Consider the following 25095-nt stretch of genomic DNA (forward strand, 5'->3'; position numbering starts at 1 on the left):
CTTTAAACCAATATCCGCTAACATACAAGGACTTTTCATGACACATTTTTATTAAAATGCCTTTTATTATTGTCACAAAACTGTTTACATTTTTACAGATTTTGTAAAAATGTGAGTGAAAAGCTTTTAAACAGAATATTACACATAATTACAGTGAGTGAGTCAATTATTCTATAATGTCATATGTATTGTAATTAAAACAACTGCGACTTTACATTTAAATAGATTAACACAGTGTACAAAACATTAAGAACACCTGCTCTTTCCATGACATAGACTGACCAGGTGAATCCAGGTGAAGCTATAATCCCTTATTGATGTCACCTGTTATACCAGTTTAGATAAAAGTGGGAGACAATGCTTAAAAATCCTTCTTTAACCTAAGACAATTAAGACATGGATTGTGTATGTGTTCCATTCAGATGGTGAATGGGCAAGACAAAAGACTGAGGTGTATTTGAACGGGGTATGGTAGAAGGTACCAGGCGCACCGGCTTGAACTTTTCATGCTAAACAACATTTTAGGATTTACATTTTAAATCTTAAATTTAAGTGTCTATAATATACTTTGTGTTCTAAATACCTTTCTGTTTTCACTGACTTTGTCATCTTCCATTATTTACACTAACAGTTCTTGGAGGTTGAGGGTTTGTCTCTTTTTACCACAGGTGAGATTTTGAGTTCCTCTTTACAATCAATCAAAGGACCAAATAATGGATAGAGTTTCTTAGTAAACTTGCCACAGAAGGAGTGTATGTGGCATTTCTTCTCCACGTTGAAAAATGTTATCTGTCCCCCTTCATAGTCCATGAAAACTCCCAGCTTCTCAGGTGTCAGTTCAATGGGAAGGAAAGTGGAAGACGGTTCAATTGTTTTCAGTTCTCCATCTTTGTAACATATGCTCCAGAAGCCAGTATCTGGATACATTTGGATGTTGTCTCTCTTCTCTGTGTCCTGAGCGATCCCAACACTCCACTGGCTCTTCTTCCCCAGGTCAACCTCCCAGTAATGTGTACCTTTGTCATATCCTTCCATTCCCAAGACACATTGATTATATTTAAACTTGTTTTTAGTTCCTTTGCATTTTTCTTCTAAATTCTCAGTGGCCTCGTCTTTGCGTACTTCCTCAACCTTCAGAGTACCTTCGTTGTTTTGTCCTTTTTTCATCATCCAGTTAAATAATCCAGTTCTCTTGTCTTTGTCTATTCCTGAAACATTTAACATACTATTTTCTGTAGGTTTTCCTCCAAAACGCTCTGTGTCTTCTTCTTTGTGTTCTTCTTCAAACTTCATGCTGCCGCTTCCTTTGCATTTATCTTTGAAATTCTCACAATCCTTTTTTTCTTTTAATTCAACAAATTTGAGACATTTGTTATCATCAGATAAAGATAGTCTGAGATGTGCAGTGTCAGGATCGAATGTCACATCCACTGAAAAAAAATGTCAATGTAATTTTTGTTTCAATGTTAAAAATAATTCTGATATTTTAACACAAGATATAAATCCTATAACATTAGCATATTTCGACATGCTATGTTTGTTCTATAAATGAATTAGCATGACCATTGAAAAAACAATACAATTTAATTGAATTTATGGTAGGCAATGTGATCACGTTAATGTTAAAAAGATAAAATATCAAACATTGTTATTGAATTGAATCTTATTTGTGGTTGGAAATGTGATCACATGTTAAAAATGAAACATACAATGATATAGGCGTGTGTGTGTGTGTGTGTGTGTGTGTGTGTATATTCTATTAGTGCCAAACATCATGACACATATGAATTATAAAAGTGTTCATAATTACCTGCATGATCAACCATCAAGCTCCAAACTAAGAAGGGACAACAAAAGGAATTGATGTAACATACATACAAAAGTATTGTGACAGTGACACATTTTTGGTTGTTTTAGCTCTGTATTCCAACACTTTGGATTTTAAAAGACACAATGAGTATTCGGTTATGAGGGTCATTTTGGAGACAATTTTATTGTAAATAAGAATAGAAAATGTTTCTAAACACTTAGTTTTGGTTGTGTTTCAGATCATTTTGTGCCCAATAGAAATGAATGGCAAATAATGTATTGTGTCATTTTAGAGTCACTTTTATAAGAATACAATTAGAAGTGTATAAAAGCACATTTTATTCTTATTTCTAATAAAAGTGACTCCAAAATGACACGATACATTATTTACCATTCATTTCTATTGGGCACAAAATAATCTAAAACACAACCAAAACGAATTGAAAATGTATCCAACAAGTTTGTAGATTCACAAGCTTGATGTACTCATTACGTTCTAGGAATATGGGACCGAATACTAAATATTAAACTACTTTATTCATAAGAATCTTTATGGGTGTCAACAATAATTATCAAAAATGTTGACCTCTACCTTTTTGACAAAAAAAAAAAGGTAAATCACTTGTTCAACAAAATCTATTTCTCTGAGATATTGTATCTGTATAAAATAATATAATTTCAGGATTTTTTAACGTACAACATAGCTCAGTATCTGAATTATTTTTTGAATACAGTTATTATTGCTCATCTTTATCAAGGGTGTCAATAATTGCAGTCCCCTTTAAGAAGTAATCTTTTCTGCTTATGCATTCTCATTTTGACACCAAACCCACCACTGGTGCACGTGGCCAAAGAGCTCTAATTTCATGTCATCCATAAAATGTAAAAAACTGCAGTTTGCTAAACTACACTGGCATTTGGATTGGAACCAGTGCTTTGTTCAGATTCCATGAAAATAGAGCTATATGGCCACGTACACCTGTGGTGGGTTTGGTGTCGAAAAGAGAATTAATGAGCAGAAAATAACCCCATAACTGCTATAACATATGGTGGATCTTTGATATTATTGGGGTTATTTTGTTCCAATGGTCCTGGGGCCCTTGTTAAGGTGCAACGGCATCATGAACTTTACCAAGTACAATGACATTTTATCAAAAAACCTGGTTTCCTCTGCCAGGAGGCTGACACTTGGCCGCAAGTGAACTTTTCAGCAAGACAAGCACACGACAATGTCAGTCTCCGGACTTGAAACCCATTGAAAACCTATGGTTTGAATTGAAGAGGGAAGTCCAGACGAACTATATCAAATATCTGGAAGGTTTCTGTATGGAAATCCCTCCCAATGTGTTTTCCAACTAATCCTCGCAAGGTGAGGTAATGAAATGTATGGAAAACAGGTGAGTCAATCATTTTTACCTCATTTTTATCATCATTTTTACCAATACCTAAAGTTATTGTTAATCAAAATATGTTTCTCTGTGAAATTAAATAATATATTTCCTTTGAGCATACAATATTACTCAGTATTAGATTTTTTTTATCTAATCATTGTTGCACATCTTTATCAAGGGTGTCAATAATTTCGTATCACATTATATATATGAAAACCAAACTGCACGGATTATAATATAACAGCCCTGGGTTTATAAACGCGGACATCTACTCTGCCATATGAGCATGCTTTTGCGACACAGTCGATAGCGCCCCAGACATCGGGCTAGAAGGTTTGAGGGTTCGAGACCTGCTCCCTGCTGTTTCATTACAATATATTTAGATGACAAATTACTTGAAGTTTGTGCAGCATTAATGTGAAAGTAGCCGATAGTTACCAGAGTCTGGGATTGTTTCAGTAATTCCTGTGAAAATACAAAATCATATTTCTGTATCAATTCACTTTTAATACTTGTGAAAAAAATAATGGTCCATCAACTGTAAAACACATAATACGTACCCATTAACTTATCCTTATAAGTGAGTTCCTCTGTCTTTTTGATGAGCTCTGTAATATACAGTAGAGGAAAGTTGTTATTTTGGTTTGAATTAAAACAGTTTTAAATGATTCATTTTAAGGAAATACTGTATATAGGTAATATAAATATTGCATACCTTGATCCATAGCTTTTAATTTTGATTTCATATCATCTATTGTAAAAAAATATATATAAATATATATTTGTGAAAGTTCAATATACAGCATATGACTTAATATTTTAATTCCTTTTTGACAATAGTTTTTTATTTATAAAGAATGATACTTGAGATGTTAGTGTTTTTCAAATATGTTACAAAACTAAGTTAATGCATCTTCCAGTATCTGTTCTTACCCAAAGGCTTCAGTGTTTCTCGAACAACTGGAGGTGAATATATAATATCATCATCATTGCACAAAGTACTTGCACAACAATATTGCATTCCACAATGAAAGTATATAGAATTTAATTCCAATAACATCTGAAATGGCCTACAACAATGTTGTATCACAGAACCTACTAATAAACATGATTGTGTATAATTATAACCTGATATCATATTTAGATAACAAGTGAGATCCACCTCTTCTCTGATGGAATAAGGAGAGCACAGATGCAGTGATACACAGCAGTCCCAAAAACACAGGAATCATAAATGCAGAGATATACACCCTGTCAGGCAGACTGCTCATGTAGAATTCCTCTGTAACACAAGCAGGGTTAAAGATTAGATTTGATTACCATTGCAATACATTAGTCCTGCAAAATGTATGAGGTTCAGCATTCCACATTTTTACAAATGTCACATAATTACACTCAAACCTAATCTTAGTCTTATATAAGATGTACCTTGAGTTGGTAACTTTACACATTATCACCATGATGAACAAACCCTGGACCCTGGACCACTTGTTAAGGGCATTGGTCTACAGCAGGGATGGGCAACTTTGATGGGGGTATAGGCCACAAAAAACAGAACTCAACATTTTGCCATAGGGTGGAGGCAAATGTTAAAAGTTTTTAATGTGATAATTCGGTCAGTAATTCGACCATGCTTACAACAAGTTTAGATAGCTGGCCGCAAGACTAACTTACCAATCAAAATGTTTGCTGACATGGGCTAATTGAGTGACTGCTGATGCACAATCAAATTTAGAAATTACACCTTGTGTATTCTATTATTCTAACTCTCAACAGTAAGTTGAGACCTAAAGTTCCTAAACTCACCAGTCATCTGCAGCGCAGACTCCATCTTGGTTTCCTGGTTCTGTGACATCACTACACAGGTGATCCCTTCCAGTTTGTCCATCCCTATTCTCATGTGACTGGTTATGGAGTACAGGACGCCCCCCTCCTTCTGTTTGGGTCTCTCTGTCTCTGCTGAGGTGATCTCCTTCCCACTGCTGTCTGTCCACAACATGTTAGGCTCTGGGAACCAGTTCTCTGAGCTGCAGCTGAGCTGGATGAACACTCTGTGGTGCTTCCTCATGGAGATCCTGGGGACACTGCCCTGCTCTGTAAAGAAACAGGTGAAAGAATAGTTTTACCCTATTGTAAAATCTAAAATACTCTACATTCTGTTGATCTGCTTTGATGATTCTGCATTAGACAGGAATGGATTAAAATGATCTTCTTACTGAGTAAGTTCATATTTACGTACGTTTAACCTGTAGCACAACAGGCAGTTCCTGAATCCAGTCCATGTAGCTGGCATGGCATTTGTAGATTCCCCTTTCAGAAGCCATGACATTATTCAGCAGCAGTGATATATTGCCTTTCTCCAACTCCTGAGTGAACACACTCACTCTTCCCTCATAGCCTTTCCCCTCTGTTACCTTTCCACCATCATACAGGTACAGGGGGCTAGCGAATTCTCCTTCCTTAAACCACCTGATATCCATGTTAACAGCACTGGTTTGAGGAGAGAGATGACAAGGAAGGATGACATCATGACCAGCAGAGGTAACTACAGGGTCAGGAGGGACAACAAGCTGCTTATCTGGAGGGAGAGACGAGAAAGTGTTGCAATATCAGTCTGACGGACAAAAACATAAGAGCGGCTCATATCGGGCAATAACTTATCAAGACATTTACACAAAGTTTGCTTTTAACATAGGTGACTATCAAACTAATGTATACAGCGTACTACTAATACCAAAGAAGTAGACATCTATATTTTTTATCAATAGGCTAACTTATTAGTAAGACCTACTGAATACAACATGATAATAACGTTCAAGAGCATCAAATTGGTGATGCATTTACATATAATAATAAACTGTTGTTTAATAAGATGCAAAGTGATTTGTAGATCACTCTGCAATCGCCGACTGCAATGCAGTCAATCTCAAACAAAACCACTGACACATTTAAATGTGTTTATTATATTTAAGTTGTAGGTAAACGTTTACATGGATAAAACATTGCTTGTAATCTTAATTACCTGCAACAGATGAACAGGCATTAAAGAAGATGAGGAATGTTAACAAACAGACTTGCCGGATCAAAGGTCCCATGATGCACCTGACATGGAACATAAAACCAGGTCCTGTTAATCACATGGTTCATTAAGTCTACAAAAATATATATTAAGCTATTAAAAAGTCAAAAGATACCAATATTTTACTTGGTATCACAAAAAAAGCATTCTGTGGGGAGGATATTTAAAATGAATTGACATCCATGTGTGAAAAGGTTACAGCGTTCTTCTAAAATGTTTTACATTACTTATTTACTCAATCTACACACAATACCCATAATGACAAAGGAAAAACTGTTCTTTAGAATTTTTTGGAAATGTAAAAAAAATAATGGAAATATCACATTTACATAAGTATTCATACCCTTTACTCAGTACTTTGTTGAAGCACCTTTGGCAGCAAATAAATCCTTGAGTCTTCTTGGGTATGACGATACAAGTATGGCACACATTTATTTGGGGAGTTTCTGTCAGGTTTGATTGGAAGCATTGCTACCTGTTGGAATGTGAACCTTTGCCCCAGTCTGAGGTCCTGAGCACTCTGGAGCAGATCTTCATTAAGGATTTATCTGTACTTTGCTCTGTTAATCTTTTCCTCGATCCTGACTAGTCTCCTAGTCCTTGCCACTGAAAAACATCCCCACAGCATGACGCTGCCATCACCATGTTTCACTGTAGGGATGGGTCCATGTTTCCACCAGACGTGACGCTTGGCATTCAGGCCATATTGTCCAATCTTGGTTTCATCAGACCAGAGAACCTTGTTTCTCATGGTCTATGAGTCTTTAGGAGTCTTTTACTGAGGAGTGGCTTCCGTCTGGCCACTCTACCATAAAGGCCTGGTTGGTGGAGTGCTGCAGAGATGGTTGTCCTTCTGGAAGGTTCTCCCATCTCCACAGAAGAACTCTAGAGCTCTGTAAGAGGTTCTTGATCACCTCCCTGACCAAGGCCCTTATCCACCGATGTTTCAGTTTCGCAGGGTGGCCAGCTCTAGGAAGAGTCTTAGTGGTTCCAAACTTCTTCCATTTAAGAATGATGGAGGCCACTGTGTTCTTGGGACATCATGGCATGGTTAATGCTCTGACATGCACTGTTAATTGTGGGACCTTATATAGACAGGTGTGCGTCACGCCCTGACCTGAGTATTCTTTGTTTTCTTTATATATTTTGGTTAGGTCAGGGTGTGACGAGGGTGGTATGTGTGTTTTTGTCTCATCTAGGGTTTTTGTACTGTCTAGGGGTTTTGTAGATGGGGTTGTTTCCATCGAGGTGTTTTTGTAGGTCTATGGTTGCCTAGATTGGTTCTCAATTAGAGGCAGGTGTTTATCGTTGTCTCTGATTGGGAACCATATTTAGGCAGCCATCTTCTTTGGGTATTTCGTGGGTTATTGTCTATGTTATGTTGCACGTTAGCTCAGTGATTCGTTAGCAGTCACTGTAGTCTTATCGTTTTGTTGTTTTGTTTAAGTGTTCTTCCTTCAATAAAGAAGTATGTATTCTAACCACGCTGCGCTTTGGTCTACTCCAGACGACCATCGTGACAGTGTGTGCCTTTCCAAATCATGTCCAGTCAATTGAATTTCTAAAAACCTGTTTTCGTGTTGTCATTATTGGGTATTTGGTGTAGATTGACCTTTTATTCATTTAATCCATTTCAGTATAAGGTATAAACGTAACAAAATGTGGACAAAGTCAAGGGGTCTTGTAATATAGACACAAGGAGTCAGAAAGTAAATGCAGTTAGTGAGTTCACTAATAATGTACATCGCGCGATACAACGCAAGAGAAGCGTCTGACATAGAAACAAATACACTACCACCCGATGACTGATAACAAAAGAGTGCTTTATAACGGGTAAGTAATCAAGGGTGTGATGAAGTCCAGGTGTGAGTGATGATTAGACGCCGGTGTGCATACTGATGGTTGCCAGGTGTGTGTAAAGATGTGTTGGCAGGACCGGTGGTTAGTAGACCGGCAACGTTGTGCGCCGGAGAGGTGGAGCGGGAGTGGGAGTTGACGTGACAGGTCTGAGTACTTTCTGAATGCACTGTATATCCATTATAGTCTAGCTGGTGGTGGTAATGCAACATATATTGGATGCCAACCACCGTTAAACCTCACCAAAGAAGAAGAAGCAATGTATTACAGACCAAAACAAGGATGTGGTGAATACAAAAATGGTTGAATGTATTAGAAGGTATAAAAATACCTTTTGAGCAGATGACAAGATTACCATCTCTAAATCTATTATTTCCATATCTACAATATTTTTGTATTTATTTGTGTTGTAGAATGCTGTATATGCATTGTTTAGCTGAGGTGGAATGTTTGTATCCTGTATATTTGACTGTGATATGTGGTTAAGATGATTGCACTTACTGTAAGTCACTCTGGGTAAGAGCATCTGCTAAATGACTAAAATGTCAAATCTAAATGATTTACATACAGTACAGATCTCACATTACTCTATTGAATACTATTTATTTATGATGTCACAAATGTATAATTTGTTCCCTGAGAGTGAGGAGGATATATAGCATTTTGTACCAATTTTAAAAAAATGATTATTTGACTCTGGAATGTAACCCATCAAGTGATAGATTTTAAACAAATGTATGTCTGTCATTGAACAACTCCAGGGCATGACTAAATAGTGAAAAAACACCACAAATCAATCTCTCACATCAATTTCTTGAAACAATAAACGCGAATTTACTATCATTTCTGAAAATGGATATATAGCGTTATGGAATGAAACTCATCATATGCATTTATAAATGAATGGATAGAAATTGTTACCTGAACGCTGCTACAGCATGTTTAAAATGGAGAGTCTGTTGAAGATAAGTTAAACTCTTTCCTTTTCTCCGTTGAACATTTTATTGCAAAGATTAATGTTTAACCATCAATAGACTTTGGATATCCTTGAGCAATTAATGTGTCGGGAGCTTCCAACGTTGAGCTGAAATGGGGAATCATAGAAAACAACAAGGTTAAATCGAATCCAACAAAAGTGTGAAATGGTTTGAAGAAACTAAGGTTCAAGCAGATGGGTTTTAAAGTTAGAATGTCTTTATTTACTCTGCATAGACCATAATAAACACCAACTTGTATATTAAGTTACCTTTCGCATAACTTAACTTCCAAATATGTGGTTTAGAGGCTCCCTCTGGAGGAGTCTGAAGAGTGAAGGTGAGTGCAGTCATGACTAAACAGATCTAAACAGATTTGCATAGTGCCACTGTAATGGGGAAAGTACCCAAAGTCACCAGTAAAAACTTGAACAAAAGTTGAAAAGTTTGTTGTAAATATACTTCAGTATCTAAAGTAAATGTAATTGCTAAATTATACTTCCTTATCAAAAGTAAATGTAATTGGTAAATTATATTTTAGAATCAAAAGTAAAATAATTAATCATTACAAATTCAAACCAGACAGCACCATTTTTTATTTTATTACATTTCCGGATATCCAGTGGCATCCTTCAACACTCAGTACTTTCAAGTATTTTTACACCACTGGGTACTTTATAGGTAAGAGAGAGGAGGTCAAAGGCCTATCCAATTTGCTCCATTAATTACCCCTATGTAATGAGTAACCTAGCCTGTAGTCTGGTATCCCAGAGATCTCATACTATACTCATATTCTAGAATGAACGGCCAAGAGGCTCCCTCTGGAGGCTGATTCAGTCTAAAGACTAAGTTACACATTAACCCTGATATTTGGCATTACAGTCAAGTAGTTCAGTGTAAATGAGATCACTGAGGTTGATTCTTGTTGACATTTTTTTTATGTTAGATTCTAGTCTCAGTAGGTAGCACCAAGGTTTTGGTTTCAGGTCCACATTCAAACACAAAAGTGTACAAAAGATGATAAAACAAGATTACAACAAATGACTGTTAATCACCATGTTACTCATACTGTTAATAAGTAACTTCTGAGTCTGAGTAATATTCCTTGTCTCTAACAAGAATAGGATGCTCGTATCAGGACAACTGAGTTACATCCTTATGCAAAATTAAACCAAATACTAATTTCAAATCTCATGTCTATTCTACATCAATAAAATAAGTGTTTTCATCAGGCAATCTTATGAGGTGGGGTTGACGGGGAGACCCTGTGATATAATAGACAGCCAAGAGGTAAATTGTATTTTGTTAAAAAGAAAGGACTAATCTTTTAGCTAATGCACTTCACAGACAAAATAATACACAAATATTTCTGTAAACTCTACAAAGTTGTGTTCTCTGAGTAGGCTGATACCCCATGTCATGAGTGCACAATCTCTAGCTTAGACTGTACAGTCCAAGATGTATGTTGAATACGCATAATAGGCTTTATAGTCAAAGTCCTGCAATAAGAGCTAAGATGCTAATATTTGTGTAAACTCTACAAGGTTGTGTTCTGCGAGTGTCACTGAGTAGACTGATACCAGGTGCTTAATGTGTAAATCGGGAGGTGCTGGAACATGTAGTGAGCGTGAGAGGGTGGGGGGGTTATCCGGGCTGGAACACATTGAGAAAAAAAAGTGTCAAACACAACATAGCAGCCAAGTAGCCTACTATCTATGGTGGTGAAAAGGACAGCACTCTCGCTAATTCATTTCAAGCATTTTAGACGTCACTGAAGTATCCCCACATACTTGAGTAGAGCTACAGGGTTTACACATGTCGGAATTTCCTAAAGCCTAATTTTCTAGACATCAATGTACCACAACATTTTTAGATGACACTGCAGAACACCCGCCATATCAAATCAAATCACATTTATTTATATAGCCCTTCTTACGTCAGCTGATATCTCAAAGTGCTGTACAGAAACCCAGTCTAAAACCCAAAACAGCAAGCAATGCAGGTGTAGAAGCACAGTGGCCAGGAAAAACTCCCTAGAAAGGCCAAAACCTAGGAAGAAACCTAGAGAGGAACCAGGCTATTAGGGCTGGCCAATCCTGTTCTGGCTGTGCTGGGTGGAGATTATAACAGAACATGGCCAAGATGTTCAAATGTTTATAAATTACCAAAATGGTCAAATAATAATAATCACAGTAGTTGTTGAGGGTGCAGCAAGTCAGCACCTCAGGAGTATATGTCAGTAGGCTTTTCATAGCCGATCATTAAGAGTATTTCTACCGCTCCAGCTGTCTCTAGAGAGTTGAAAACAGCAGGTCTGGGAAAGGTAGCACGTCCGGTGAACAGGTCAGGGTTCCCTAGCCGCAGACAGAACAGTTGGAACTGGAGCAGCAGCACGGCCAGGTGGACTAGGGACCTCAAGGAGTCATCATGCCAGGTAGTCCTGAGGCATGGTCCTAGGGCTCAGGTCCTCCGAAAGAGAAAAAGATAGAGAGAGCCTACTTAAATTCACACAGGACACCGGATAAGACAGGAGAAGTACTCCAGATATAACAAACTGACCCTAGCCCCCGACACAAACTACTGCAGCATAAATACTGGAGGCTGAGACAGGAGGGGTCAGGAGACACTGATACCTCCGGACAGGGCCAAACAGGAAGGATATAACCTCACCCACTTTGCCAAAGCACAGCCCCCACACCACTAGAGGGATATCTTCAACCACCAATTTACCATCCTGAGACAAGGCCGAGAATAGCCCACAAAGATCTTCGCCAAGGCACCACCCAAGGGGGGGCGCCAACCCAGACAGGAAGATGACGTCAGTGACTCAACCCACTCAAGTGATGCACCCCTCCTAGGGACGGCATGAAAGAGCACCAGTAAGCCAGTGACTCAGCCCCTGTAATAGGGTTAGAGGCAGAGAATCCCAGTGGAGAGAGGGGAACCGGCAAGGCAGAGACAGCAAGGGCGGTTCGTTGCTCCAGAGCCTTTTCGTTCACCTACACACTCCTGGGCCAGACTACAGTCAATCATATGACCCACTGAAGAGATGAGTCTTCAGTAAAGACTTAAAGGTTGAGACCGAGTCTGAGTCTCTCACATGGGTAGGCAGACCATTCCATAAAAATGGAGCTCTATAGGAGAAGGCCCAGCTGTTTGCTTAGAAATTCTAGGGACAATTAGGAGGCCAGCGTCTTGTGACCGTAGCGTACGTGTAGGTATGTACGGCAGGACCAAATCGGAAAGATAGGTACCTACACACTCCTGCCTATGTAATGCTTTGTAGGTTAGCAGTAAAACCTTGAAATCAGCCCTTGCCTTAACAGGAAGCCAGTGTAGGGAGGCTAGCACTGGAGTTATATGATCAAATGTTTTGGTTCTAGTCAGGATTCTAGCCGCCGTATTTAGTACTAACTGAAGTTTATTTGTTTATCTGGGTAGCTGGAAAGTAGAACATTGCAGTAGTCTAACATAGAAGTAGCAAAAAAGCATGGATTAATTTTCTGCATAATTTTTGGACAGAAAGTTTCTGATTTTTGCAATGTTACGTAGATGGAAAAAATTGGTCCTCGAAACAGTATTGATATGTTAAAAGAGAGATCAAGGTCCAGGTAAAAATCTGTTTTTCTGCCCCTGAACAAGGCAGTTAACCCACTGTTCCTAGGACATCATTGAAAATAAGAATTTGTTCTTAACTGACTTGGCTAGTTTACATGAGGGTAAAAAAACAAACATTTTATACATAAATTATTTCAGTAGTTTGTGTGTGACGTTAAACAAGCGTTTATTTGTGAAAAATACAAGATGTTATTTGGTATCTGGATGTAGTACATTATCGACCCTGTGTTTGATCTATTGATGACTAGGATTGAGAGAAACAACTACCTTCTACTGGTTGTATGTAGTTGTTTTGACACATTTGGTAATCATCCATCACATTAAAAATACTATCTTGGTCATTGTGAAGATAATAATCTTTACAATGACCAAGAATGAAAGCTAGTTAGCCAGAGACTTGACACAATATATTGACCCATATTTTTATTAGAGATATTTCTACCGACATGCTAGTTCAAACAGTCTGTGCCTGTACATATCTAGCATTTAATAAACCCCTCAAGCTCTGAGAACTATCACAGGCAACACTAAACCAAAATAATCAATAAAGGAACAGGAAATGTGTATCTTATCTACAGATGACAATGTACTGTAACGACCCTGTGTTTATAAGCGTGGAAATCGACTCTACCGCTTGAACATGCTTTTGCTGCACAGTAGATAGCGCTCCGGACTTCGGGCTCGAAGGTCGAGGGTTCGAGACCTGCTCCCTGCTGTTTCATTACAGTACATTCCAAATTCTGCTTGCATAAATTAAATACATATATTTTTTAAATTATTTAACAGGTTTTGCAAGAGGAAGAATAATTTAAAATGACAACTCTTACATTTCTGACAATAGAAAGCATTACTGAACACTAATTACTTCTCCTTGAGTGATTAGCGTACTTCCATGTTAACAGACATATGAAATAAGCAAAGACGAAATGTTGGACATTTACGTGATTGTGTTACTTTGCCAGTCAGAGTGTACTGCATCTGTTTGGCCATAAGGCCATACACATGGTATTAAATGTTGAACAGATTTCTTCGTTTGTTTATTAAGTGAGGCAAGCAACAGAAAAATAAATAAATAAAGTAGATCCTCTTGTTGCTATAGCAACCCTAGTTCAACACTTAACAACACCTAGTGATTTTATGCTCTTGGGGAGGTTAAAAGAGGCATAGTTCAGCCAAAATCAAAGTGGAAGTTGTATCTCTTTAGTGGAAGCTTGAAGGCATAATTTTTGCTATAATAATGCACTTTTTCAGCATAACTTTTCAGTATCTGCGATTTTTATGTAATTAAATGATTTGTTAAATGTGAAGAGGGCCATTGTTAAACATTTAATTACAGTTGTATGGCCAATCCTGTTTTAACGTGTACTGCTGAAAGAAACCTCTAGATGGAGCCTCTGAACCTTTGAGCGTCAAAGTCCACAGTAGGTGTGGTTAAACACTACTCTCATTGTTATAAGAAGCTCTGGGGAGAAAATAACGTTTATTTCATATCTGAAACTCCGTTATAGCTCCGTACTCTGTTATCTGCATTCAGGTAAGAGATTCTAGTGAATTAATTCATTTCTAAAAGCGTGTCTTTATCTATTGCGAAATAATGTGATATGTAACTTACATTTAATAATGCTTTCAAATGTCTTGATGGTTTAATTGTATATTACTCTGGTTCATAGTGAACCACAAAAAGTGAGTGGTAGAGGGGGCTGAACTGGGGAGTTCTGAGATACCCGCACGCATGAGGGGAAAACAACACCTTTGTCATAAAGCATTTCATGCATATCATCGCATTTTCGTAGTGGCATTGAGCAGTAGAGTAGAGGCACTTACAGAAATTGAACAAATGGGGAACATTTTTTGTAACCTACGGTCCGGGAAAATGTTGGCCTTTTAAAAATGCATATCATGCAATTCTACGTCATTTTACTTGACCGGAGACTTTGTCAGAATCACATTTTTAATATCGCACAACTGATCAAAATGGCAGGTTACTTTGACACTGACAAACTGAGATCAATAAAAACGACCTTGTCTTGAATCCATCAATAGCCTACACCTAGGTTAAATAAAAGTTAAATGCAATTTAACTTACAATAGTTGTAGGCTACAATATGAGGATATTATAGTCCTAAAAATGCTTTCCAGATTCACTGACTCACCCAATGATGCGCAGTTCACAAAAACTTATCTCCCTCTCTCTTTCTTTTGTAAAATATATTTTCAAGTTGATCAAATATTTTGGTGGCCTACAGCATAGAGTCTTCTCTTTTCATCAGGAGTCGTAGCTTTTCAACCTGTATTCTTTCATTTGTATATGAAATGTTTTGTCTGCATGCTGTTTTTTCACTGACCGATTTGCCATGCGTTCCCGACTGTAGGCTATGCCTTATTATTGGGCTACAATCCACAACTAGGCTAAATTAAACTATTTAACCTATGTGGCTAAATTATAGGCCTTCTCTTTGTGTAGTGGGCTATTCTGAATGATTTCATTTATTTCTGAACAGCCAGAGGTAATTATATAACTTTGGCAAATGTATTTCAATGTATCAGGTGTACTGCCAGGCTGTGGTACTGCAGTTCCCCCAGAAACCTTCGCGCAGCTGTGATTCTATACGGAAATAAATGATGAAGTGCAATGCTGGAGAAATGAGAGTTGCAGGCTCATGTCTACCAGGGCAGAGAGGGAGAGAGTTCATAGAAAGTTAATCTCATTCCAGTTATGTGAGAGATACTGGCGCGCTTCTCACACAACCACGCGTTGGTCTTAAACATATATGGTTACAATGCTGCGAAAACCATAAACCCGGGCCGGCCCAACCCAAATCAACTCATATGATATTAGGCCCGGTCTGAAAATCTACTTTTTCACATGACGTTATTTGTGGCGAAAGGAATATTAAAGAGGAGGCAACTCGAATGATATTCGATAGCTTTTATTTATAAATGATTTGTCATGCCACGATAGGTACTGGATCCGGCCAATTATGTTCCAAACAAAACAGTCCAAAATGGAGAGGTGCCGGATCCTCTTCTGACAGGTTCTGGCTCAAATTAAGCATTGAAGTACTGGCACAAAAGTATATCTGAGTAAACTTGTTGACAAAGATTTTGTTGAAAGAGTATTTGTAAAATAAAGGAATGCTATCCATACTTATTATTTTACAACATTAGTTTAATAATCTTGATGCAGGTCATGTTTTTATGTTCCCAGGCAGGTGCATCATGGGACCTTTGATCCAGCATATCTGTTTGGTAACATTCCTTATCTTTTTTGCCTGTTCATCTGCTCCAGGTAATAAGCTCATAGTAAAGTATAAGGAAGGGCTATGAGGGCAGACTAAGTCATTCATCTAGGTACCACATGTCCAAATGTTGGTTGTCAGTCTCCATTTGAACCATAAAGCAACATCAAAAAACAACATATCATGTCCCACACCACTTATTTTAATCAACAGCTGAGAGATTGTTTATTTTCTAACAAAGAGGACACGTATTTAAATGTTGAGTTCAAGACCTAATTCTGATTAACTATTGCAGTTGCAGATGGAACAGAGACTGAGAGGCAATCAACTTGCGAGTCAACCAGTACACTGTATGGTTTGAATTGCACTGTGTGGTTTGCTGGATGTGTTACATTTGGGATCATTATTATCCTGGGAGTGGTTTTCTTGGTATGGTATAAGTGCTGTGGAGGTAAAGCTTAATTCATTATACTTTATTACTTTTTAAAACAATAGATTTATCACTTAAATCAGGGAATCCCACCACATTACTTTTTAACATAATTTTCATTATCTTCAGCATGTTTAGACTATGAGGTTATAAAGTAGTGGAAATACCCTTAAATTAAAACTGACAGCTTTTTCAACTCTTTTGCAGATATGAAACAAGCAGACAATCATAATATTAGTAAAAAATATAAAATTCCCAGTTTATCTTAAAAAAATTACTTTAGAAAAGGATACACTTAAATGACATGTGTTGTCATTTTTAACAGATGCAAATCAAAAGCTGCTGGGAAGATTTAATGTCATTGGAGGAGACGGTGAGTGACCAATTTTGAATGTATGGCTAAAATGTTACGTTGCTTCTGCAGCCCTTTCCTGCAGTCAAATGACCAAATCGCTCTCTACTGGCCTCATGAGTGGAATGTTATTCATATTTTTTATAATTTCATAATGAATAAACATTCATAACAAAAACCGAAATCTGGTGTTTCTATGTCAAATGGTTTAGTTATATTTCAGTCTTCTGTGATGTATATAAAGTGTAATATTGGAATGCAAACCCAAAATTGAATACATTTAAGTTTTATATCTGCCATGGTACAGGTCTTCTTTTTTAAAAGCCCATAACCATGTACAGTGCCTTGCGAAAGTATTCGGCCCCCTTGAACTTTGCGACCTTTTGCCACATTTCAGGCTTCAAACATAAAGATATAAAACTGTATTTTTTTGTGAAGAATCAACAACAAGTGGGACACAATCATGAAGTGGAACGACATTTATTGGATATTTCAAACTTTTTTAACAATTCAAAAACTGAAAAATTGGGCGTGCAAAATTATTCAGCCCCTTTACTTTCAGTGCAGCAAACTCTCTCCAGAAGTTCAGTGAGGATCTCTGAATGATCCAATGTTGACCTAAATGACTAATGATGATAAATACAATCCACCTGTGTGTAATCAAGTCTCCGTTTAAATGCACCTGCACTGTGATAGTCTCAGAGGTCCGTCAAAAGCGCAGAGAGCATCATGAAGAACAAGGAACACACCAGGCAGGTCCGAGATACTGTTGTGAAGAAGTTTAAAGCCGGATTTGGATACAAAAAGATTTCCCAAGCTTTAAACATCCCAAGGAGCACTGTGCAAGCGATAATATTGAAATGGAAGGAGTATCAGACCACTGCAAATCTACCAAGACCTGGCCGTCCCTCTAAACTTTCAGCTCATACAAGGAGAAGACTGATCAGAGATGCAGCCAAGAGGCCCATGATCACTCTGGATGAACTGCAGAGATCTACAGCTGAGGTGGGAGACTCTGTCCATAGGACAACAATCAGTCGTATATTGCACAAATCTGGCCTTTATGGAAGAGTGGCAAGAAGAAAGCCATTTCTTAAAGATATCCATAAAAAGTGTAGTTTAAAGTTTGCCACAAGCCACCTGGGAGACACACCAAACATGTGGAAGAAGGTGCTCTGGTCAGATGAAACCAAAATTGAACTTTTTGGCAACAATGCAAAACGTTATGTTTGGCGTAAAAGCAACACAGCTCATCACCCTGAACACACCATCCCCACTGTCAAACATGGTGGTGGCAGCATCATGGTTTGGGCCTGCTTTTCTTCAGCAGGGACAGGGAAGATGGTTAAAATTGATGGGAAGATGGATGGAGCCAAATACAGGACCATTTTGGAAGAAAACATGATGGAGTCTGCAAAAGACCTGAGACTGGGACGGAGATTTGTCTTCCAACAAGACAATGATCCAAAACATAAAGCAAAATCTACAATGGAATGGTTCAAAAATAAACATATCCAGGTGTTAGAATGGCCAAGTCAAAGTCCAGTCCTGAATCCAATCGAGAATCTGTGGAAACAACTGAAAACTGCTGTTCACAAATGCTCTCCATCCAACCTCACTGAACTCGAGCTGTTTTGCAAGGAGGAATGGGAAAAAATGTCAGTCTCTCGATGTGCAAAACTGATAGAGACATTCCCCAAGCGACTTACAGCTGTAATCGCAGCAAAAGGTGGCGCTACAAGGTATTAACTTAAGGGGGCTGAATAATTTTGCACGCCCAATTTTTCAGTTTTTGATTTGTTAAAAAAGTTTGAAATATCCAATAAATGTCGTTCCACTTCATGATTGTGTCCCACTTTTTGTTGATTCTTCACAAAAAAATACAGTTTTATATCTTTATGTTTGAAGCCTGAAATGTGGCAAAAGGTCGCAAAGTTCAAGGGGGCCGAATACTTTCGCAAGGCACTGTATATGAGGTTTATACTTTTCATTCAAAGTAGATTTGTTTAAGACTACCAAGAAAGACTCTGCGTGACCCTGATATAGCCCAATGCAGTAAAAGATTATAAATGCACAGTGGACTGCCCTTCAGTAATTTAGAATTGAGTATTCAACAAAAATGTGATGTGAGAAGATGTACTGTGTATGTTTACCTTCAAATAAAAAACATGTTTTTGTGGTTTGGTTATACAGTACCAGTCAAAAGTTTGGACACATCAACTCATTTAAGGGTTTTTCTATGTTTACTATTTTCTACATTGTAGAATAATAGAGAAGAAATCAACACAATTAAATAACACATTTGGAATCCTGTAGTAACCAAGAAAGTGTTAAATAAATCAGTATAATTTACTTTTGAGATTAGTCAAAGTAGCCACCCTTTGCCTTGATGACAGCTTTCCACACTCTTGGCATTCTCTCAACCAAGTTCATGAATGCATTTCAATCAACATTGCCTCCTTGTTAAAAGTTAATTTGTAGATTTTTTTTCTTCTTATTGCGTTTGAGCCAATCAGTTGAGTTGTGAAAGGTAGGAGTGGTATACAGAAGATAGCCCTATTTGGTCAAAGACCAAGTCGATATTATGGCAAGAACAGCTCAAATAAGCAAAGACTAATGACAGTCCATCATTACTTTAAGACATGAAGGTCAGTCAAAAACGTTGAAAGTTTCATCAAGTGCAGTTGCAAAAAACCATCAGGCGCTAACATAAAACAGTCTATCATGAAGACTGCCACAGGAAAGGAAGACACAGAGTTACCTCTGCTGCAGAGGATAACTGAGTTAAGTACAACTGCCACGCAGCCCAAATAAATGCCTCACAGAGTTCAAGTAACAGACACATCAAAACATCACCTGTTCAGAGGAGACTGTGTGAATCAGGCCTTCGTGGTCAATTTGCTGCAAAGAAATCACTATTAAAGGACACCCATAAGAATAATAGACTTGCTTGGGCCAAGAAACACGAGCAATGAACATAGATTTTTGGTTCCAACCGGCATGTCTTTCTTTATGAGATGCAGAGTAGGTGAACGGATGATCTCCGCATGTGTGGTTCCTACCGTGAAGCATGGAGGAGGAGGAGGTGTGGGGGTGCTTTGCTGGTGATTCATTTAGAATTCAAGGTACACTTAACCAGCATGGCTACCACAGCATTCTGCAGCGAATTGCCATCCCATCTATTTTGCACTTTCTGGGACTATCATTTGTTTTTCAACAGGACAATGACCCAAAACACACCTCCAGTCTGTGTAAGGACTATTTGACCAAGGGGAGTGATGGAGTTACCTGGCCTCCACAATCACCTGACCTCAATCGATTGAGATGGTTAGGGATGAGATGGACCGCAGAGTGAAGAAAAAGTAGCCAACAAGTGCTCAGAATATGTAGGAACTCCTTCAAGACTGGTGAAAAATAATTCCATGTGAAGCTGGTTGAGAGAATGGCAAAAGTGTGCAAAGCTGTCATCAAGGCAAAGGGTGGCTACTTTGAAGAATCTCAAATATACAATATCTTTTGATTTGTTTAATACTTTTTTGGTTACTACATGATTCCATATGTGTTGTTTCATAGTTTAGATGTCTTCACTATTATTCTACAATGTAGAAACTAGTACAAATAAAGAAAAACCCTTGAATTAGTAGGTGTGTTCAAACTTTTGACCGGTACTCTATATTTTCAGTTGGTCACATGGATATACTGCCATTACAGACAAAAATATCTCTCCCCATCCCAAGATGCTTAAGGCAGTTTCAATGAAAGATGAGGCTAAATGAAGGTTACTTAACCATGCTGATATCATTAGGAAATAATCATTTTGTCACAGGACACTTCAATGAAGAACATCTTGAATAAGCAACAGTCAACCAGAAATGAATCTGTTTCAAGTACAGTTTACAAAATAAATAACAGTACTAGAATAAGAGTGAATTGTGAGATGTATTACTTTTCTAATGTATTTTTATTATGTTCTAATTGTATTGTATTTTTTCCAGATACGAATACGAATTTGGACCTCCCACATAATGGTAATGTGCTAATCAGTATTAACCATTGTATTTACGATACATAAATTAACTTAACCCAATGAGTCCCACCATATCACTGACACATTTTGGACTTCTAACCCCTTTTAAACTCCTTGATTGTTTCTTCCACATCCGTAAATACCAACCATTAGTCTGTGTGATTAACGGGGACTGAGCTAGAGCAGTGTTGATGAGACAAGGGCAGGTCCTGAAGGGGCCCGGGGCCAGGGTTGAAAATCTGAGACTCTCACAAACATGCACGTGTAACATGTTTTGCTCTATGACCTCACAAGCTACATAAGAGTTGTTAGAAGATAAGGGGTTGTTCTACAATGAACATCCTAGGAAATCCCAGGACATAGTGTCTATAACACTGTAATAAGCTCACATAGTTTCTGTCACAAACTTCAAACTCCACACAGTTGTAACTGACTAGTTGGATATCCATTTCCTTGTGAGCAAACTGGAACTCCTTCAAGACTGTTGGAAAAGTATTCCAGGTGAAGTTGGTTGAGAGAAAATGGCAAAAGTATGCAAAGCTGTCATCAAGGCAAAGGGTGGCTACTTTGAAGAATCTCAAATATTCAAATATATTTTCATTTTTTAAAACACTTTTTTTGGTTACTACATGATTTCATATGTGTTATTTCATAGTTTAGATGTCTTCACTAATTGACTACATGTAGAAAATAGTACAAATAAAGAAAAACCCTTGAATTAGTAGATGTGTTCATACTTTTGACTGGTACTGTATATTTTCAGTTGGTCACATGGATGGATATACTGCCATTACAGACACAAATATCTCTCCCCATCCCAAGATGCCTAAGGCAGTTTCAATAAAAGATGAGGCTAAATGAAGGTTACTTAACCATGCTGATATCAATAGGAAATAATCATTTTGTCACAGGACACTTCAATGAAGAACATCTTGAATAAGCAACAGTCAACCAGAAATGAATCTGTTTCAAGTACAGTTTACAAAATAAATAACAGTACTAGAATAAGAGTGAATTGTGAGATGTATTACTTTTCTAATGTATTTTTATTGTGTTCTAATTGTATCGAATTTTTTCCAGATACGAATACGAATTTGGACCTCCCACATAATGGTAATGTGCTAATCAGTATTAACCATTGTATTTACGATACATACATTAACTTAACCCAATGAGTCCCACCATATCACTGACACATTTTGGACTTCTAACCCCTTTTAAACTCCTTGATTGTTTCTTCCACATCTGTAAATACCAACCATTAGTCTGTGTGATTAACGGGGGCTGAGCTAGAGCAGTGTTGATGAGACAAGGGCAGGTCCCGAAGGGGCCCGGGGCCAGGGTTGAAAATCTGAGACTCTCACAAACATGCACATGTAACATGTTTTGCTCTATGACCTCACAAGCTACACAATAATTGTTAGAAGGTAAAGGGTTGTTCTACAGTGAACATCATAGGAAATCCCAGGACATAGTGTCTATAACACTGTAATAAGCTCACATAGTTTCTGTCACAAACTTCAAACTCTACACAGTTGTCACTGACTAGTTGGATATCCATTTCCTTGTGAGCAAACCATTTCTGTACATACAGCATTCATATACATTTATTTTATCAGGTTGTTGTTTTGGCTGACCTTTTTTTTATTATTGACATTTGTCAATACAACTCATGAGTGCAACTGTTTATGTCAACTTGTTTTGTGTTCTATTTGTAGCCCTGGTTGTCATGAAAAGGAAATGGTAAAACACTTAATCGTGAGACTAAATAGAAGTGTTGGACATGAAGATAAATGAAAGTCAGATAAAGGAAAATTATGATTTTTGCTGCGGCCTTGGGACTGATAGGGTTAACAAATCATAGTACTATAATAAGACTGAAACATGTTAAACCTGTCTGTTTCCTTTTCTTTTCTAGAGGCGCGCTCACATGAAGGTAATCAGCTTTAATCATATTCTTTCTATGTCTAAATATTCAACCCTGCTGTGAAAAAGTATTTCCTGTTCTGATTTTCTCTATTTTTGCAAAGGATTTACACTGAATATTATCAGATCTTCAACCAAAATGATGTTGTGCACAATATAAATTAATGGTAAATTATGTATTTTCTCATTTTGGAGTCACTTTTATGACAAATAACAATCAAATATGAATTGAAACATATCTACATGAATGTGGATGCTACCATTAGGGAAAATCCTGAATGAATTGTGAATAATGTTGAGTGAGAAAGTTACAGAGGGTCAAAGATCATACCTCCAAGACATGCTAACCTCCCCTGTTATTGGTAATGATGAGAGGTTAGCATGTGGAAAGACATTTTAAGCTGCCATGCCCTTATTAGTCCCATGTTGAGACAGCTTCCTAGCAATCTGTATCTCATCTAACTTGCTCTTTAAGAGTGCAGTTTTTATTTTTATTTTCAAATCATCACTGTATATCTGGTAAATGTGTTTATTTCATGAAAATAACGGTGTGTATAAATGTATATACATGTATTTCCCTGATACTCATTTTGCCAAATAAATGCTCAGCCTGATGATGATGATACAAATGTAAATATATTTACATAAACAGCGTTGATTGGTGGATAGGATCGTCTAGACTCAGAGCCTACCTCGCTAGCCCCTTCAAAGTAGGAGGATACATTATGCAAATTAAAGATAAGAATCAGAACAGATCGTGATGTCATGCTGTAGGACAAAAACTCCATCCTACCTGAACTGGCTGAAATTCCAAGCTCTTACACTAAAATGGCATTATCATAATTTTCGCAATTTCAGAGTCTTATTTTGACTTCATAGTGTGGAAATATTATTAACAAAACAGGAGAATCACGTTTTTGACTGCACTGCCCCTTTAAAGGTATAATGTTTGAATAAGAAAACACTGGATTAAGGCCTACTATATGGCTAGTAAGACATACTCCGGGCCTTATTAGCTACTCATATACACACTTATGAACCACAAATCAGTTGCTAATATGTGTACCTTAAAATGAAGTCTTACCAAATATGACATAATTGGTTGACTCTTTTTTTTGTTATTATCAGTGGATGTTATTCTAGATGGAAAAACAGCTCACTCTCAGCTGAAGATATCACACAATGGGAAAGTTGTGGAGTGGGTGACACAAAAAGGAGAACCACAGACAGAGATTGACAAGAATGACATTGACAAGCATTTTGATGAAGACCCCTACGTGTTGGGCAGTATGGGCCGTGCTATGAGGGCCTACTGGGAGGTGTGTGTAAAGGAGAACAAGGACTGGGTACTTGGTGTAACTAGCGCAACAGCTAACAGGAAAGGACAGTTGGTTCTCAGCCCTGACAATGGCTTCTGGGTAGTCAGGATCTCCAATGGCGAAAACCTTAAAACATTCATGGGTGATGATGTCCTTAAAGAAATAATTCCACACCGAGTGGGTATCTATGTGGATTATCAGGAAAGGAAGGTGACTTTCTACAATGCAGAAGACAGCTCACTAATATACTCATTTACAAATGGACCAAGTTATGAGGATGATGTCCGCCCACTTTTCTCACCCTGGAAGTATGAAAAACAGCCCATCACAATTTTGTCAATTTCAACTAAAAACTGGAAATAATGTAAAACATGAAAGGATCCCCTCTACACCTGTCAGTAGGATACTTTATTGTGATAGAAAGCTTAACTTGGCTGAGTGGTCTTACAGTAATAATGGTCAATATATATATTGAATGTGAATAATTGTCACTTCAGTAATATTTAGGCATATGCTTGAAATTGTTGAAAATGTATGATATTTTTTTCCTCAAATTTACTTTATATTCTTCAACTTTGTTGAACGTAAAACAGCTATTTCAGTTGTATTTTTCTCAAACCACACGGATATTAGAAGAGAAATCATGCATAATGCACAGGTAATGTTATGCCTCCTTTCATACACATATATACTGTACACTGTATTGATTTGTGAAAAACAAAATATTGCTTTTAAGACTTGTATGTGTATCAGTTTGTTAGATTAGGAAGGTTTGTAATCAGCCATTGGTCAGCACAAGCAACAGTGGCCTTCGTAAAGACTGCTATTCTGGGACCTCATTAATAAAATGTTTGCACCCACAGATTTGATTGTAAATTGTACATATAACATCTACAGGAACCTGTGATTTATAAATCGTGAACTTGAAATGAAAGTATGGAATTTACATAAATTCTGCAATACATTTTTGGATTTATAAATTAAACATGTTTTTTTTGTGATGAACACACATTTTAATAAATGTAAAAACAAATAATACTTAGCAAATGAGGCCTTTGGGCCTTTAAACCAATA

The 25095-nt window shown here is 37.4% G+C and overlaps 2 protein-coding genes across 6 annotated transcripts; one reads left to right on the forward strand and one right to left on the reverse strand.

Annotated features, from left to right (window-relative positions):
• Positions 1–45: 45 nt before the first annotated feature.
• On the reverse strand, positions 46–9288 carry LOC110531523 (butyrophilin subfamily 2 member A1). 4 transcript variants are annotated; one of them, XM_036989179.2, is made up of 12 exons: positions 9058–9085; positions 6223–6302; positions 5440–5778; positions 5007–5294; positions 4629–4724; positions 4363–4482; positions 4134–4160; positions 3916–3951; positions 3761–3808; positions 3639–3665; positions 1811–1837; positions 46–1430 (listed from the first exon to the last, which is right to left on the reverse strand). In XM_036989179.2, the coding sequence occupies exons 6-12, from the start codon at positions 4469–4471 to the stop codon at positions 625–627; spliced, it is 1080 nt and encodes a 359-aa protein (XP_036845074.2). In that variant the 5' UTR covers positions 4472–4482; positions 4629–4724; positions 5007–5294; positions 5440–5778; positions 6223–6302; positions 9058–9085; the 3' UTR covers positions 46–624. The 4 variants fall into 4 exon arrangements, with proteins under 4 accessions (XP_036845074.2, XP_036845069.2, XP_090039727.1 ...); XM_036989174.2 differs by lacking the exon at positions 4629–4724 and having other exon boundaries at positions 9058–9288; XM_090183601.1 differs by lacking the exon at positions 4629–4724 and having other exon boundaries at positions 3596–3665; positions 9058–9220.
• A 4848-nt stretch (positions 9289–14136) lies between these two features.
• LOC149980786 (butyrophilin subfamily 1 member A1-like) lies at positions 14137–24883 on the forward strand. Of its 2 annotated transcripts, XM_090183626.1 has the most exons (8): positions 14137–14262; positions 15937–16017; positions 16263–16418; positions 16723–16770; positions 20745–20777; positions 21857–21889; positions 22695–22712; positions 23831–24883. In XM_090183626.1, exons 2-8 carry the CDS (start codon positions 15948–15950, stop codon positions 24382–24384), a joined length of 912 nt encoding a protein of 303 aa, XP_090039752.1. In that variant the 5' UTR covers positions 14137–14262; positions 15937–15947; the 3' UTR covers positions 24385–24883. The 2 variants fall into 2 exon arrangements, with proteins under 2 accessions (XP_090039752.1, XP_090039753.1); XM_090183627.1 differs by lacking the exon at positions 21857–21889.
• Positions 24884–25095: the final 212 nt, after the last annotated feature.

The sequence above is a fragment of the Oncorhynchus mykiss genome, chromosome 9 (assembly GCF_057628025.1).
Source record: "Oncorhynchus mykiss isolate SJ-2025 chromosome 9, ASM5762802v1, whole genome shotgun sequence".
Lineage (NCBI taxonomy): Eukaryota > Metazoa > Chordata > Actinopteri > Salmoniformes > Salmonidae > Oncorhynchus > Oncorhynchus mykiss.